The sequence below is a fragment of the Haliotis rufescens genome, unplaced genomic scaffold (genome assembly GCF_023055435.1).
Source record: "Haliotis rufescens isolate VD_foot unplaced genomic scaffold, xgHalRufe1.0.p SCAF_21, whole genome shotgun sequence".
Taxonomy (NCBI): domain Eukaryota; kingdom Metazoa; phylum Mollusca; class Gastropoda; order Lepetellida; family Haliotidae; genus Haliotis; species Haliotis rufescens.
In genome coordinates this window covers 11,209,796-11,226,851 of record NW_025963902.1, presented here as the reverse complement: position 1 = coordinate 11,226,851, position 17,056 = coordinate 11,209,796, and the positions used below count along the sequence as shown (strand labels likewise).

The following is a 17,056-nucleotide window of genomic DNA, read 5'->3' as shown; positions in this document are numbered from 1 at the left end:
GAGCTTGTGTGTGAGAGGATATGGGTGTATCAAGACATGTGTCAGAGCTTGTGTACGTGTGAGAGAGAGTGTGTGTGTGAGAGAGGACATGTTGGTGTATCAAGGCATATGTGTGTCATAGCTTGTGTATGTGTGAGTGAGAGAGAGTGATAGAGAGAGTGTGTGTGTGTGAGAGAGAGAAAGTGTGTGAGAGGACATGTTGGTGTATCAAGGCATGTGTGTCATAGCTTGTGTATGTGTGAGTGAGTGATAGAGAGTGTGTGTGTATGTGTGAGAGAGAATGTGTATGTGTGTGAATGAGAGAGTGTGAGAGAGAATGTGTGTGTGAGGGAGAGAGATAATGTGTGTGTGAGAGTGTGTGAGAGAGAGAGAGAGAGTGTGTGTGTGTGTGTGTGAGTGAGTGTGTGAATGAGAGAGTGTGAGAGAATGTGTGTGTGAGGGAGAGAGATAATGTGTGTGTGTGAAAGTGTCTGAGAGAGAGAGAGAGTGTGTGTGTGTGTGAGTGAGTGTGTGAATGAGAGAGTGTGAGAGAATGTGTGTGTGAGGGAGAGAGATAATGTGTGTGTGTGAAAGTGTGTGAGAGAGAGAGAGAGAGTGTGTGTGTGTGTGTGAGTGAGTGTGTGAATGAGAGAGTGTGAGAGAATGTGTGTGTGAGGGAGAGAGATAATGTGTGTGTGTGAGAGAGTGTGTGTGAGAGAGAGTGTGCATGTGAGAGAGAGGGGTAGAGTGACTGAATGAATGAGTAGGAGACAGAGACAGAACATGTTGATGTATCAAGGCATGTTGGTCAGGGTTTATCGATGTGTCAGGGTCATGTCTTGGTGTGTCAGAGTTTGTTGGTGTGTCAGAGTTTGTTGGTGTGTCAGAGTTTGTTGGTGTGTCAGAGCCTGTTGGTGTGTCAGAGCTTGTTGGTGTGTCAGAGCCTGTTGGTGTGTCAGAGCCTATGTGTGTCAGAGTTTGTTGGTGTGTCAGAGTTTGTTGGTGTGTCAGAGCCTGTTGGTGTGTCAGAGCCTATGTGTGTCAGAGTTTGTTGGTTTGTCAGAGTTTGTTGGTGTGTCAGAGCTTGTTGGTGTGTCAGAGTTTGTTGGTTTGTCAGAGTTTGTTGGTGTGTCAGAGTTTGTTGGTGTGTCAGAGTTTGTTGGTGTGTCAGAGCCTGTTGGTGTGTCAGAGCCTATGTGTGTCAGAGTTTGTTGGTGTGTCAGAGTTTGTTGGTTTGTCAGAGTTTGTTGGTGTGTCAGAGTTTGTTGGTTTGTCAGAGCTTGTTGGTGTGTCAGAGTTTGTTGGTGTGTCAAGAGCTTGTTGGTGTGTCAGAGTTTGTTGGTGTGTCAAGAGCTTGTTGGTGTGTCAGAGCCTATGTGTGTCTTTGTGTGACATATTGTGAGGTTTATGTGATGAGAGTGGGAACTGAGAAGCAGAGCCCATCATGATCTCACGCAACTGGTAAAACACTTGTTACTTCCGGGGAAGTCGGCTTCCTCATTATCTGTAATAGGTTGACTAACAACTGCTGGCTCGGCCCCAGAGCTGACTGTGCCTGCCCCAAGTGTAATAGTTAAGTCACAAAATCAGTTAGCAACTACATACAAATGAAAATACAAAGTACATATGATGCTAGGCCAGATCTAAGGAGCTTAAAGTGGTCTTTAATGTTAGGTTTCGGTTTGCTTATTTTAATTTTTTTTTTTTTGATGTGACAGTTTTCCTGTTATAGAGTCACTTGCCTTATGGAGGAGTGTTAGTCTGTCTCACAGGCCTTGAACCATTTTATTTTCCCTTTTACCCAGCGCTTACCGTGTCTAGAGTTTCCACAGGTTCTGTTTGTTTGTTTGTTTGTTGTTTAACGCTGCACTCAGCAATATTCCATCTATATGACAGCGGTCTGTAAATAATCGATTCTGGACCAGACAATCCAGTGATTGACATCATGAGCATCGATCCACACAATTGGGATATGATGACATGCATCAACCAAGTCAGCGAGCCTGACCACCCGATCCCGTTAGTCGCCTCTTACGACAAGCATAGTCGCCGGTAACAGCAATCTTCACAGGTCCCACAGGTTTTGAATCTCACTGAGGCTCCTTCTCAGTTCACATGGAATTGCCTGTTTCTATCATAATATTATACTTTCAGAGACTAAAGCATTAGTCTAGGGGAGTATTGATCTCAGTCTGTGTGACAAAAGACAGGAATTCCTCTTCCAAGTTGATATGTTGATGTTGGTCACTTCAAATTCCTTTACCCATGTGTTAAATGTTATGCTGAGCACAAACAGGCGTCAGGGCCCAGGACCGATGGAGGCATTTCAATTAAATACTCAATTTCAAACTTTAAGGCTGTATTTTCAAATTCACCCTCAAGTTTATAGCTACCACTTGTGTAATAACGACAAAGGGGTCACAGGTTGCTGGGCAGATTTGCCTCTCTTAACTGTGCCAGGATCTGCTGGTTTAGATACTACTACAAATTTGCCCTAATTATGATCCTTGGAGTGCCATCTCCTTGCTGTGTTAATGGGCCTCACCAGAATTGTAACTTTTGGACGTTCTTTGACATTAAGCTGACACTCTCTAATATCACTGAAATGCTTTTAAGCACCTTTAAACCCACAGATTCACTCACTCAGTAATCACAAACGATCAAAGTCACGTCAGGGGACTGGTTTATGTACTAAATGCATGTTTGATCTTGAAGGACTGCATGCCATCATGGTTGAATTTTGAAACATGACTTGGGATTTGAGTATTCTTACAGATTAATAGATGGATAATCCCTGTTTATATTATTTTTGTCAGATTAAACCTTATGAAGAATTATTTATGTTTAAGCTGTAATAGAATATTATAATTTTGAGTAACACAAAATGAAAAATTATAAGAAATTATGTATTGTAATACAAACAAATATATATGTATTGGAGGTTAAGGGAGTGTGAATATAAAAATATATACAAGGCATTCTTCATAATACCATTATTTTAATTATATGCATGTAGCAAAATTCCAACAAATCATTCAACAGCTGTTGCTGATATTGAATTCCTTGTGTGCATAAGTATTGTTTACTGCTGAGTAAGCAGTTTTTTTCGGGAATTTTGTAATTCATCTGATGTTGAAATAAAAAACTGTATAGTTGCTAGGTTACAGAGTTCGCAAATATTAGAAATTGTTAAAGCAAGATCCTGGAAGGAATTTTCAGTTCAGATGGAAAAAAATTAGATATAACAGATACCTTGGCTACATCAGGAAAATATGGCTGCTTCTGAAAAAAGTGTTAAGTGTTAAAACTGGATGCTGCTTTTATTAATCTCGAGGTTGAAATTCATATTATTTTTGTTTTAGAAGAGACTATCATCATAAACACAGATCGAGGTATCACAATTCTGAGGATACTAACAAGATTATAAGCAGATGTTCTATAAATACCAGGGTTTTTCGTAGTGTTTATGTGTTATCAAGTTGCTCACCTGTCTCTGTGTATACAGAGTCTGCAATTAAGCAGTTTAACAACTGTGTATATACATGTAATGCACAATTTATCTTACCGTTTTGCCAGCCTTATGTATGTTGTGTCGGCAGTCATTGAATAATTGCCATGCACCCAAAATGAAGACCCAAGAGGTAGTGTTGCTTAGGGGATGCTAAGCAGGTTCCGAATTATCCCTGTCTGTTGTGACACGACTGGATTGCGGATTGGTTGTTGGCTGTGTTAACCTGACCTGCAACATGACTTGTTGCTCATGCTATCGACCATTGGTTTGTCCAGTCCAGTTTTAATCATTGACAAGCTTCTGTGACCTGTATGTACAGTCACTGTTGTACAATGTCTTTAACCAAGTTTTTGTACTTGCAGGTATTTTTTCGGCCTGGAGCGCTAGCACAGTTGGAGGTAACGAGAGATGAGAAGATTACGGGCACTGTGACAGCCTTCCAGTCCTTCTGCAGAGGGTTCCTCGGTCGCAAATACCTGGAGAAACTCAGGGTAAGGGTCAAACTTTTTTCCATTGTGAAGCCCTCATAACCCTCCCCGTATCATCACTGATGGGGGCACGGGTGGCCCAGTCGTCTAAGGCGCCGCGATTCGCTGTGCAGAGTTGCGTCCCTTGGGCAAGCCAGAAACCTATGATTCTGGGTTCGAATCCCGGTTCGCCCTGATTATGTTTCTAGGTTTGTCAGCACCGTACCCATGCTCATGGGTTTCACTTCAGGCTTTCATCCCACATTAAGCTGACACGCCGTGATATAACTGGAATACTGTTAAAAGCGGCGTTAAACCCAAATCACTCACTCACTCATCGCTGCTACTTGTGTCCAGGTGGCCATTACAAGAATCTTGAACATCTTTTCTCAAACGCTAAATGTAGTGGTATTTATTTTTGTGTGTATGTCTTTGGGAATGCCTTTATAGTCTTACTGTTTACCACTTACTATTTCGTAGACTAATTTATGTTAGTTTGTTAAATCAGAATGGTTCCAGATTGTATACTGATGGAAGAGGGAGTGATAGCGAAGACTGATAGTGACATGTTGTTCAAACTCTGGCAAAATGCCTTGTTTTTCTGAGCACTCACCAAAATAAGGATAATATCGTATTGGACGTAATAATATGTGAGACCTAAAAATAGTAAAGTTTTCTCGTTTGAACAATTCCTGTAACATGGGGTACGTGTCTTCGTCTGAGAGTTGATCACTCAGACGTGCATCAAGTGTCTATCACTTTCCCGGAATGTGTATATATTCTGAGCGTCCTTGACCTTGTCGTCTTGTCCCAGGTCCAGCATCTGGCTGTCAACTGCATCCAGAAGAATGTGAGGAAGTACATGTTCATCAGAGACTGGGAGTGGTGGAGACTCTACACCAAGGTCCAACCCCTCCTGAACGTCCACCGCACAGAAGAGGAACTCCGTAACGCTGAGGTACTGCTTCCTGTCTCCTACCAGAGTTCCTTGCACCTCTCCCTCAGACCAGCAAGATGTGATGATTCATCACACCTTGCATGTCCATTCAACAAATTATATTTGTTTATGTCCCTTTACATTCTAAAATAGTCTACACATTTGACATGGTTAACTTTCATAGAGAAAATACCTTTAAACATGAAAATCTATTTGAATTTGAATATTTATCCTTTGTTTACAAAGGTTGTACGGAACCGTGAAGAACGGGGTAGAGTAGGTCTTCAGCAACCCATGCTTGCCGTAAAAGGCGACTATGCTTGTCGTAAAAGGCGGTTAATGGGATCGGGTGGTCAGGCTCGCTGACTTGGATGATGCATGTCATTGTATCCCAATTGGGTGGATCAATGCTCATGATGTCAATCACTGGATTGTCTGGTCCAGACTCAATTATTTACAGACCGCCGTCATATAGCTGGAATATTGCTGAGTGCGGCGTTAAACAACAAACAAACAAACCAACATTGTACTTCTCCCTCACACCAGCATGATTCGTCACACCTTGCATGTCCTTTCAACGAATTATATTTGTTTATGTCCCTTTACATTCTAAAATAGTCTACACATTTGGCATGGTTAACTTTCATAGAGAAAATACCTTTAAACATGAAAATCTATTTGAATTTGAATATTTATCCTTAGTTTACAAAGGTTGTACGGTCCCATGTTCATGTATTGAACCCCTTTAGATAGATAGCTATGTGGTCATTTTGATATTAAAGAGACATTGTCATACTGCTCACTGTCAATCTAAGCATTAAGCAAATCAATCTGTAAATTTCACTGAAAGATACGATGACATGCATCAACCAAGTCAGGGACCCTGACCACCCAACCCCGTTAGTTGCCTCTTATGACAAGCATGGGTTGCTGTAGACCAATTCTAACCTGGATCTTCACAGATTTTACCTGATGTAGCATGATATGACTTAAATACTGTTTAAACACAACTCATCAGCATTGTCCCCAGATACCTTACTAAAATGGATCGGATGACTTTGTTGAATGTCATCGTATCTCAACAGCTTGCGATACTGCTCATGATATCAACCACTGGTATGTCTGGCCGAGATAATAATTTATGGACAACCATGATATGGCTATGATATTGCGCATTGACATATAAATAATTGACAAACAATAAACAAAAACTCCAGATTGACACCAGTGATGCGTGTTTGCTTCAGGCGGAACTAGAACAGATGAAGACGAAGCTGGAGAAGGTTGAGAAGGACCGGGCGGACTACAAGCTGCAATGTGACAAACTGGAAAACAGGGTATGTGACGTGTGTGGTACAGTCACGATGTACAAACCTCAAACAATATGTGATGATTCCTACCTCAAGATGACCGCCTCTGTGGTCTAGTGGTAGAGCATCCACCAAGAGAGCGGAAGATCGGGGGTTCGATCCCCGGCCGTGTCATACCAACAGACGTTAAAAGATGGTACATGTTGTTACCCTGTCTGGCGCTCGGCATTAAAGGGCTAAAACAAAGACTGGTCAGCTTGGAGTCAGTATACTGTGTCTGGGTGGGGTATTCATGTTAAACTGCGGCATAGTATCCTTGTGAGCTTGCACTATAAATTGGCATCAGTCCGGACTAGTACAAGCAGCCACACAAACACACAAACACATATGTGCATGGACGTCGCTATGTAAGTGCAATAATCTTTGACGAGACGTTAACCCCATTTCACCTCACCTCACCTCACCTCACCTCACCTCACCTCAAGATGATGTCTGCCTTACTGAAGTTTGTATTTACTGTTACTTTACTACACATTGAAATAGTCATGTCGGAGTTACTACACTGTAAGGATTTGTGTTAATTATTAATAGCAACAGGACATTTTCTGTCAACATTTGTCATCATATATTGTTGACTAATACCTGCATGGTCTTCTATCCCCAAAAACATTTTCCGATGTAAATGTAACAGTATTTCATGATTATTATCATTTGCACACACTGGGCTTTGTCTGTGAATTTCCTGTACTAAATTTGTGGCCTCTTCTTTCCTTAGTGGTAAGATGTTGTTATCCTTAAGTCATTGATGTCATCCTATGAAATGTGAGTTGTGTAGATTTCAAGTAAAACCTTTGACTTGCCAACTGTGTTGTGTGTACTGAAATCCGATGAAATGTGAGTCGTGTTGTGTGTGTAGTTGTCGGAGATGACGGCCGACTTCATGGAGGAGAACACGACCTCCCACAATGCCACTGAGCTGCTGGAGGCGGAGACTGCTGACAGGATGAGGCTGGAGAAGGATCTCAAGGATGTGCAGGTGAGCCCAAGGCAAACCGCCATGTGTAGAGCAGGGCTTGGGAGTGAGTGTAAGGTTTGAGTGAGTGCAATGTTTGAGTGAGTGTAATGTTTGAGTGAGTGGAAGGTTTAAGTGAGTGCAAGGTTTGAGTGAGTGCAATGTTTGAGTGAGCGTAAGGTTTGAGTGAGTGTAATGTTTGAGTGAGTGTAAGGTTTGAGTGAGTGTAATGTTTGAGTGAGTGTAAGGTTTGAGTGAGTGTAAGGTTTGACTGAGTGTAAGGTTTGAGTGAGTGCAATGTTTGAGTGAGTGTAAGGTTTGAGTGAGTGTAAGGTTTGAGTGTGTGTAAGGTTTGAGTGAGTGCAATGTTTGAGTGAGCGTAAGGTTTGAGTGAGTGTAATGTTTGAGTGAGTGTAAGGTTTGAGTGAGTGTAATGTTTGAGTGAGTGTAAGGTTTGAGTGAGTGCAATGTTTGAGTGAGCGCAAGGTTTGAGTGAGTGTAAGGTTTGAGTGAGTGTAATGTTTGAGTGAGTGTAAGGTTTGAGTGAGTGTAAGGTTTGAGTGAGTGTAAGGTTTGAGTGAATGAGTAAGGTTTGAGTGAGTGTAATGTTTGAGTGAGTAATGTTTGAGTGAGTGTAAGGTTTGAGTGAATGAGTAAGGTTTGAGTGAGTGTAAGGTTTAAGTGAGTGTAAGGTTTGAGTGAGTGTAAGGTTTGAGTGAGTGCAAGGTATGAGTGAGTGTAAGGTTTGAGTGAGTGTAAGGTTTGAGTGAATGAGTAAGGTTTGAGTGAGTGTAAGGTTTGAGTGAGTGTAAGGTTTAAGTGAGTGTAAGGTTTGAGTGAGTGTAAGGTTTGAGTGAATGAGTAAGGTTTGAGTGAGTGTAAGGTTTGAGTGAGTGTAAGGTTTGAGTGAGTGTAAGGTTTAAGTGAGTGTAAGGTTTGAGTGAGTGTAAGGTTTGAGTGAGTGTAAGGTTTAAGTGAGTGTAAGGTTTGAGTGAGTGTAAGGTTTGAGTGAGTGTAAGGTTTGAGTGAGTGTAAGGTTTGAGTGAATGAGTGTTTAATTCATTGTTGTTTTAAGGCAAGTCCTTAGGACGAGTATAACCTTATTTTCCTGGCCCTTGGAGTTCTAGCTAGTCCTGCTGTCCTAACTGTTTATTGTCTTAAATTTTATTCAGTTCCAAGTTGTAGCAGAGTTGAAGTATTCAGAACTGGTTCAGAATTATAACCCTCAACAGCTATTAGTCAATGAGGACGACCATCATTTGATAGCTTGTCCTCAGTACATTTAAGTAGGCTCGGGATAGCAGACTAGCATGAATTTTGAAGTCTGTCAATGGATCTATTATACAGTCAGATTTGTGCTTTGCAATTCCACAGTCCAAGTATAACGCGATCAAAAGACAGAATGAGAGACTTGAGCAGGAGGTGATGCAGTCAAGGATCTGGCAGGCACAGACACTCGAGGGGGAGCTGGATGACGATGCAGATGGTGAGAGGTTTCTCCCTTGTTTGTTTGTTTGTTTGTTTGTTGTTTAACGCCTCACTCAGCAATATTCTAGCTATATCACGGTGGTCTGTAAATAATCCAGTCTGGACCAGACAATCCACATTGATTTACACAATTGGGATGTGATGACATGCATCAACCAAGTCAACGAGCCTGACCACCAGATCCTGTTTGTCGCCTCTTATGACAAGCATGGGTTGCCGAAGACCAATGTGAGTGTGTCACGTGGATGTCTTTCTAGTGATGTGATGCAAGGATACAGTGTCGAAAGAGGTCATCAGCATCTGTCATATATGGGAGCGGTTGGGTAGCCTAGTGGATAAAGCGTTTGCGCGTTCAGTGCATGTTCTCATGAAGTGTAATTTGCACAGAAAATTAGTGGTTTACAAGAGTTTGGTCACCTAGTCATAGCCGACCACCTGTTTACAATGACTAGGTGATAAAGGGAGGGCATCGGTTTGGCAGCAGTTCACGACTACTTGTACAGAGTTGTGTCCCTTATCCGCCCAAAGCTATGAGGGTCATGGAGAAGTGTGTGCATTAATGTTACAAAATATAGGGTTTGAATATCTGCACCATTCCATTGTGTGAAGAAGACTAACACTCAGTCTTTGAAAATATATAATTTTGACACAAACAAACAACACCATTGACATTGAAAAGGAGCCACAGGGAGATGGGAGTTGCCCTGTGAAAAATCTAGACTTGCTTCATTTAGTCAATTGCATTACATAAGAACTGGAACTACCTGTGAAGGTGCTGTACGTTCCTACAACTGCTGATAAGGTGTTAAACCCAACTTACTCTCTTCTACAACTGCTGACAAGGAGGTGTTAAACCAACTCACTCACTCTCACTCACTCTCACTCACTCACTCACTCACTCACTCACTCACTCACTCACTCACTCACTCACTCACTCACTCACTCACTCACTCATTCACTCACTCACTCTGCTACATCTGGTGTTCAGATTCCATCTACAAGGAACGTTATGAGCGGCTGTCCAAGGAGCTGGCAATGACCAAGAAGAGGCTGCATCAGCAACATGAGGAGGAGATGGAGCAGGAGCTGCAGTCCCGGCGACTCCTCGAGAAGAGGGTAGGTCCCTGTCAGTGTTAGAAATTGGCACTAGTCCTATAGTCCTTGTCAATCTGTCCAATAATTAAGGTTTCATAAGGACTAGTAGAAATTTGCCAATGTTTTCTATATGTTATCATTGTAAGCACTAGTGGACTATAACTGTTAGTTTCTACCCCTGCCTGATTGTTGACTTGGGACATTGCGTTTGTTGAGAACTCACTCCATCTCAGGACGCAACTTTAAAGCCCTTTTCACCTCACCTCACCTTCATGCTAAGACTTTGCCATTGCTTTGTGTGTTGATGTAGTTGCACGATGCAGTAGAGGAGGCGGAGGAACAGCGCCGTCTGGTGCAGCTGACCAAGAAGAAGGTGCAGCGCATCACGCAGGAGATGCAGGACACCAAGCTGCACCTGGAGGAGCAGATGACGCGCAACAACGAGCTGGAGCGGAAACAGCGCAGGTACGCAATCACTGACTCAAACACTAACTCAAACACTGACTCAAACACTGACTCAAACACTGGAAATGCTATACAAACAATTCACAGTGAGTTGAATTTTACGCCGCGTTTCGAAACATTCAAGCAGTATTCACAGCAGGGGACTTCACACATTGTACCCATGTTGGAAATTGAATCCGTGTCTATGGTTGACAAGCAAACGCTTTAACCACTAGGCTACCCCACCGCTCCAAAACAATTTAGAAGAAATAATATGGATTTATAACAGAATGATAAATTTGTATTTAACAAAAGGATAGCTGATGAGCATTAAAACATTCTACCAGGAACCCATTTTGGCTCTCTCTGCCATACAAAGAAGCAAAGAAGTTTTTTATGATTTAACTTGATGTTTTTCCATAATTATAATAAATCCTTAAAAATGAGATACAGTGAAGCTGTGTTAATTTCACTGAATGTTTTCTATGTAGGACTTTGCATTAGTTGACTATATGCTAGGTAGTTATGTGTATCTGCCATTGTAGGTTTGACACGGAGTTGAACATGGCCCAGGAGGACGTGAGAGACGAACACACGCTGCGAGAGAAGCTTCAGAAGGAGAGAGACAGTCTGATGTCCGAGAAATACACTCTGGAACAAGATGTGCAGGTGAGGTGTCACGACATCCTTCATACCCCTGTGGGGATTCCGGATTAGAATTGGTCTAAAGCACCCTATGCTGGTCGTAGGAAGCGACGGGACAAGGGTGGCCCAGTTGTCCAAGGCAATACGATTCGCAGAGTTGCACACCAGAAACCTATGATTGTGGGTTCGAATCATGGTTCGCCCCGATTATGTTTCTAGGTTTGTCAGCACCATACCCATGCTCGTGGGTTTCACCGAAGTGTTAAACGTCTGAGACCTGCATCACTTCAGGCTTTCCTCCCACATTAAGCTGACACGCCGTGATATAACTGGAATAAAGTTAAAAGCGGCGTAAAACCCAACTCACCCACTCACTCAGTCGTAGGAAGCCCATTCGTCAAAGACGCTGCAATTTGGTGCATAGAGTTGGGCATGCCAGAAACCTATGATACATTTCCTTTTTATCAGATTTTTTTATGAAAGGCAGGCGACAACATTTTTTTCATGAAACTGCTATCATGCAAAGTATGTTAACTAATTGTCTGTTTTACTTCTCAAAATTTATGTTAAACAAGAAAATACATTAACCTGACCTTATGATATTTTATATAATCTATGGAAGCTTAATGAACTATCATGGGCATTATGCACAATTCCTGAATGTTGCATGTCTTAGTCTTGTGTACAGTTTGTAATTGAGACAATCTGGTTATCTGTACTGGACATCATGTCATCAGATTCCCTCTATACTGCCCTCTCATGTCACAGAGCTTTGTAAAACTAGCAGGACAGTCAGTCAGGCTCGGTTGACGATGCATTCAACCATGAACAAGACAATAAAGTCTTACTCCGATTTTGTCCCCTAGCTCTAATAATGATAACAATAAGGCCATTTATGTTGCACTATATTTCCACATCACACAGGGATATGCTCAAAACAATACTTTATTATTACCCTGGTCAATCGATTTTCATTCTCAGCTCCCTGGGGAGTATACAACCCAAGCTGCTTGTGAGGCGCTAGGTTTAACAGTCACTTTGCCATCTTATCCTACCGGGTACCCATTCGCATAGCTGCCTGGGTGAACAGTCATATATTGAACATACTCTCGTGCCAAAGGAGACACCACATGTGCTACATGTGCTTTAGTGTGGGAGGCCGAAGCCCTAGGAACTCTCAGGAGTAATGCTGTCGAACACACTCACCAATTCCATTACGAATATGATCTGGGGTAGAATAGGTCTTCAGCGACCCATGCTTGCTGTAATAGGCTACTATGCTTGTTGTAAGAGGCGACCAACGGGATCGGGTGGTCAGGCTCGCTGAATTGGTTGATGCATGTATCGTATCCCAATAGCATAGATTGATGCTCATGATGTCAATCACTGGATTGTCTGGTCCCTACACGATCATTTAGAGACTGGAATATTGCTAAGTGGGGTGTTAAACAACAAACAAAACAAACAAACAATTACTAATATATGATAATAATGATAATGATGATAATGATGTACATGATATCAGCAAATTATCAAGTAAGAAATGTCCCCCCTGGAAGGATACCTATTGCATCTGGCTGAAGTTGATTTTCTCCTGCAAACTGCTATCGTAACAAATGTTATATTTTGGATACCACTTTCTTTGTAAAGTACAGATTCTCGTGCTTTTTTGGGGGGTGGGGGTTTGAGTCCAAAAAAAAGTCCGAGAATCTGTACTTTACAAAGAAAGTGGTATCCAAAATATAACATTCATTACATTTGACCACTTTCTAAATGGCATTGTGTGTTCAAAAATGCTATCGGTTGTGTAACTTCAAGTTTGACATCAAGTGAAATCAGTACTGCTATGGTGTCAAGCTCAAGGATGAACCTGATCCTGGTTCAGTGGTCTGTGTGGTTCCCCCTGCAGTGTAGCTCCTTGTCTTAGTGTAATGTAGGAGCAGGGCTTGACACCTGGCCCACTGTCACAGCTGGATGTGTTGTGACATGCACTGAAATGTACGAGTGTCTATTTCACAGCGCTACAAGATGGACTACGAGTCCCAGGTGGAGAAGAATGAGAGGCTTGAGAAAGAACTTACTGATCTCCTGTCTTCAGGGAAAGACAACAATGAGGTATTGTTTTAGTTAAGAGGAGTTACAAGCAGTTAAAGTTTTAAATAACCCAACTGGTGTACTCATGTCAAGAAATTACTTTTTTGGCATGGCTTTGGCATTGTGTGTTATCACAAGAAGTTAGTGATCATAAGGTTTTTTGAAGATTGTTCATCACAAGATTGGCATCCTTTAGTTACCGATAAAACAGTTCCTCAATTCTCTGCCTCTTTAAGTACCTTTTAGAATGTGAGTCTTACTTAACTCAAATAAGTGTCCATTACAGATAAAAGAGTTCTATTTCTCAGCAGGTTGAACTCGCTAGGCAATTAAGGGTGTGTAGTATTACTGGTACACCGGTATATTGTTGTTCTAATCCTCAGCAATACGTATTGCGTTATGTTTGTAAATGTAGCAATATATTGGGGCAATTATTAATAAGTACATCTTGAAGCTTAAAGTTTCAATGTAAGAAGTAATGAGATGTTTGGGTCTGAAATTTATGAAATTTATGAAATAGTTGAATATTTTCATCTTATATCTTTTGAAAATGGAATATGTTGTTACAGAAATTAATGTTCAAAATGAATTATTGTAATCTTCCAGTACAATTGTAACAGTCTGAACAAATAAAGGAAAGAAAATTCAGATAGCTTAATGAACCTTTTGCTGTGTTAAATCCAGTAGTGATGTTATAACACGGGCCTCTATGTTGAATGTTGCATGAGTGGAATTTGACATTAATGTTGAAATTTGGTGACCAAAGAAGCTATATGTGCAGTCAGTGCTTCTTGGATGCAAACCGCCTTCATGGTCTAGTGATGGAGCATCAGCCCGGGGAGTGGAAGGTCCGGGGTTTGATCCCCGGCCGCATCATACCTAATGATGTAAAACTATGGTACTTGTTGTTAACTTGCCTGGCACTTGGCATTAAGGAGCTAAAACAAGGACTGGTCGGCTCGGAGTCAGTATACTGTGTCTGAGTGGGGTATTCATGTTAAACTGCAGCATGGTTTCTCAGTGGGCTACTATAAGATTGGCATCGGTCCAGACTAGTACAAGCAGCCACACGCACGTGCATGCACGTCGCTATATAAGTGCAACAAGGTGTGTTGGAGGGGACATGTATATGGACAGTGTCTGTTCTCCTGCAGGTGGTGGTGCTGAAGCGGGCCAAGCACACGTTGGAGTCCAAGCTGCGGGAACAGGAGGAGGAGCTGGACGACCAGGCCGGGCAGATACAGCAACTGGAGCAGGTGGGTGCAGGGATCTGGGGTAGGGGGTTTCATGGCAGGTAGGGATAGAAACGGAGGAAGGGGTACGGTAGAGGATGACCAAGCTGGGTTGATACAGCAGCTGGACCAGGTTGAGGCTTTGGGCTGGGGAAAGGGGGAGCTGGCATGGCAGGTGGATGCTTGAACCAAGGTAGCTAAGTGCTGGGGTAGGGGATTTCAGTCAGGGTCTGGTAGGGAGGAGGAGGAGCTGGATGATCAGGCCAGGCAGATACAGCAACTGGCAGGGCTGGTAGGGATAGAAATCGAGGAATGGGTGCGGTAGAGGATAACCAAAGCTGGGCAGATGAAGTAGGTGGATGTTGGGGCCTGGGATAAGGGGTTTCAGCCAGGCTCTGGTAGAGATGGGAGCAAGAGTCAGGTAGAGGATGACCAAGCTGGGTTGATACAGCACCTGGACCAGATTGAGGCTAACGGCTAAGGAAGGGGGAGCTGGCATGGCAGGTGGATGCTAGGTAGCCTAGTGCTGGGGTAGGGGGTTTCAGCCAGGCTCTGGTAGGGAAACGAGAGGAAGAAAAGAGAAGGGGTAGGATAGAGGATGACCAAGTTCGACAGGGGCAATAGCTGGAGCCGGTTGACGCTGAGGGCCAGAGTTTCAGCCAGCATCAGATAGGGCAGGTGGAGATAGATATAGAACTGTAATGAAACATTCAGGATCCAGGTTAGCACTAACCTGGGGCTAAGATTTTATCTGAAGAAGTAGGTCAGCTCTCCCTTCTGTTGACAGATACATGAATTGTGTTCCTCCATGTTTCTAGGGTAAACTACGTCTGGAGATGAACCTGGAGCGCAGTCGTCAGCAGCACCTGAAGGATCTGGAGGAGAAGGATGAGGAGATGGAGGAGATGAGGTTCAAGACCCAGAAGAAGGTAAGGAGGAGACGGGATTGTAGAGGGAGTCAGTGACAGAGCTACAGTTCATGGCTAGTGAGTTTTGGTGACTAAGGTATAATGCTTTTTTCATTAGAAGTGCGTTTTGTATGAGCATTTATCAGGGGTTGGTCTCGTGAATTAACTTTGCTATACTCTGTAGTCAGAAATATTCCAATTAATCATGACAGCCTATAAAGGACAAAGTTTGGGCCAGACAAACCTGTGATTCGCGACAACAGTAATGTTCACGGTGATCCACAGTTCCACATTGTCACTTGAAGTTCGCTGTAGACTCGGGATAACCTTCTGCTGTACGTTCCCTGTAACCAATGGCGTATCTGCTTTATGTTTACTGTAACCAACGTTGTGTCTCCCTGTGTGCTCCCTGTAACCAACGTTGTGTTGTTACAGTTGAGGCAGATGGAGTCCCAGGTGGAGGAAGAGTACGAGGAGAAGCGGCGAATTATGGAGGAGAAGAACAACCTGGAGAGGCAGATGGAGAATATGGGAGCACATGCCCCAGCCAGGGATAAGGGTATGTAGAAGTCTGAGGAATGTGAAAAAGTAGCATTGGGACCAGGGGTCCGGAAAATTTAAAATCCCAATCGGACATTTGCATTTAGGCCACGCCCCCTTCAAATAGCGTATTTTAGTACGACTTTTCACACACATTACAAGTTTACGTATTCATAATATGATGAATTATGAATTGTTTCAATTTAAATTGTTTTATTCACCGGACAATTAATAACAAATAATATCATTTTAGATTTACATGGAAAACATACGTTTGTTTCTGTTATAATAACGATCTATTAACGTAGTGAACGGTCTAATTAATATTCATGAGTTATATTCATGAGTCTGCTCAAGTGTACGCGTTGTAACATTTGGATCGAGACTATTATCCCATATTTGGTTATCACGTGACCTCACGGGAAAAGTTTTTTTTTAAACTAAAGATTTTTTTAAAAACAAGACAGATAATTTAATCACAAATACTAAAATATCGTTGATAGCAATAGTTATTTGAATACTTTTTTCATCTGTACTTAATTATTGACCATAAAAAAATTGGATATCGATCGTCCGAGAAAGCAAAATGGCGGTCAATCAAGATTCAATATACGACTAGCTACTGAAAAAAATAAAATCTGCAAATCCTCATTGTATGTCAACCAAGTGAAAGTCGTTAGCCACGACTTACAAAATGATCGTCCAGACTTTGAGGGTTTGGCAGATCCGCTCGACTGATCTGCATCGGTCGACTGGCTGTCGTCACGCTTTCGCTTCTTGTCTGAGGTTACGTATCGTAGCATTGTGAGGATAATGAGGTACATCGATGATGCAAGGTATTAATGTACAGTTGTAAACACCTTTCACTCAAATTAACAAGATGTTCTCAGTAATGAATCCTGGATTAATCAGTGTCAACTCAGTTTATTGCCTATTACAGTGATTGACCGATTGGACTATCATGTAGGTACGATGTATTTACAGCAATCAAAACAAACAAAGCTTATCAGTGTAGTTAATCTTCATTGTGTTGCAACTGCAGACAGAAACTGCTCAGTCCTAACTGTTGATCATGTCCGGTCAAAATTTAAGAATGTCCGGACAATACTTTTTAAAATGTCCGGTAAGCAATATTTTAAAACGGACATTTGAGATTCCCAATCGGACATGTCTGGCGCATATGACGGTTTCCGGACCCCTGATTGGGACATTAGTTTAAGATATGGTCGAGATATAAAAAAGTATCATTTGTTGAGTCTTACCTTACCTCGATGGTATATTACCATTTAAACAGGCACACAGCCAGTAGACTGTGTCTGAGTGGGGTATCCATGTTAAACTGCGGCATGGTACTTCAGTGGGCTAGCACTATAAAACAGGCAATTAAGCAGCCA

At 42.2% G+C, this 17,056-nt stretch overlaps 1 protein-coding gene across 5 annotated transcripts in view; it reads left to right on the top strand.

The window, feature by feature from the left end:
* LOC124145756 (unconventional myosin-XVIIIa-like) overlaps positions 1 to 17,056 on the top strand; it is a 152,288-nt gene that overhangs the window by 123,339 nt on the left and 11,893 nt on the right. For all 5 annotated transcript variants that reach the window (XM_046515653.2, XM_046515654.2, XM_046515655.2 and 2 more), the window contains 12 exons: positions 3,853 to 3,981; positions 4,772 to 4,915; positions 6,142 to 6,231; positions 7,121 to 7,240; positions 8,591 to 8,702; positions 9,693 to 9,820; positions 10,110 to 10,264; positions 10,789 to 10,912; positions 12,908 to 13,003; positions 14,137 to 14,238; positions 15,033 to 15,143; positions 15,558 to 15,681. In XM_046515653.2, coding sequence (XP_046371609.2) covers positions 3,853 to 3,981; positions 4,772 to 4,915; positions 6,142 to 6,231; positions 7,121 to 7,240; positions 8,591 to 8,702; positions 9,693 to 9,820; positions 10,110 to 10,264; positions 10,789 to 10,912; positions 12,908 to 13,003; positions 14,137 to 14,238; positions 15,033 to 15,143; positions 15,558 to 15,681 — 1,435 coding nt within the window. The remainder of the gene's footprint in view (positions 1 to 3,852; positions 3,982 to 4,771; positions 4,916 to 6,141; positions 6,232 to 7,120; positions 7,241 to 8,590; positions 8,703 to 9,692; positions 9,821 to 10,109; positions 10,265 to 10,788; positions 10,913 to 12,907; positions 13,004 to 14,136; positions 14,239 to 15,032; positions 15,144 to 15,557; positions 15,682 to 17,056) is intronic.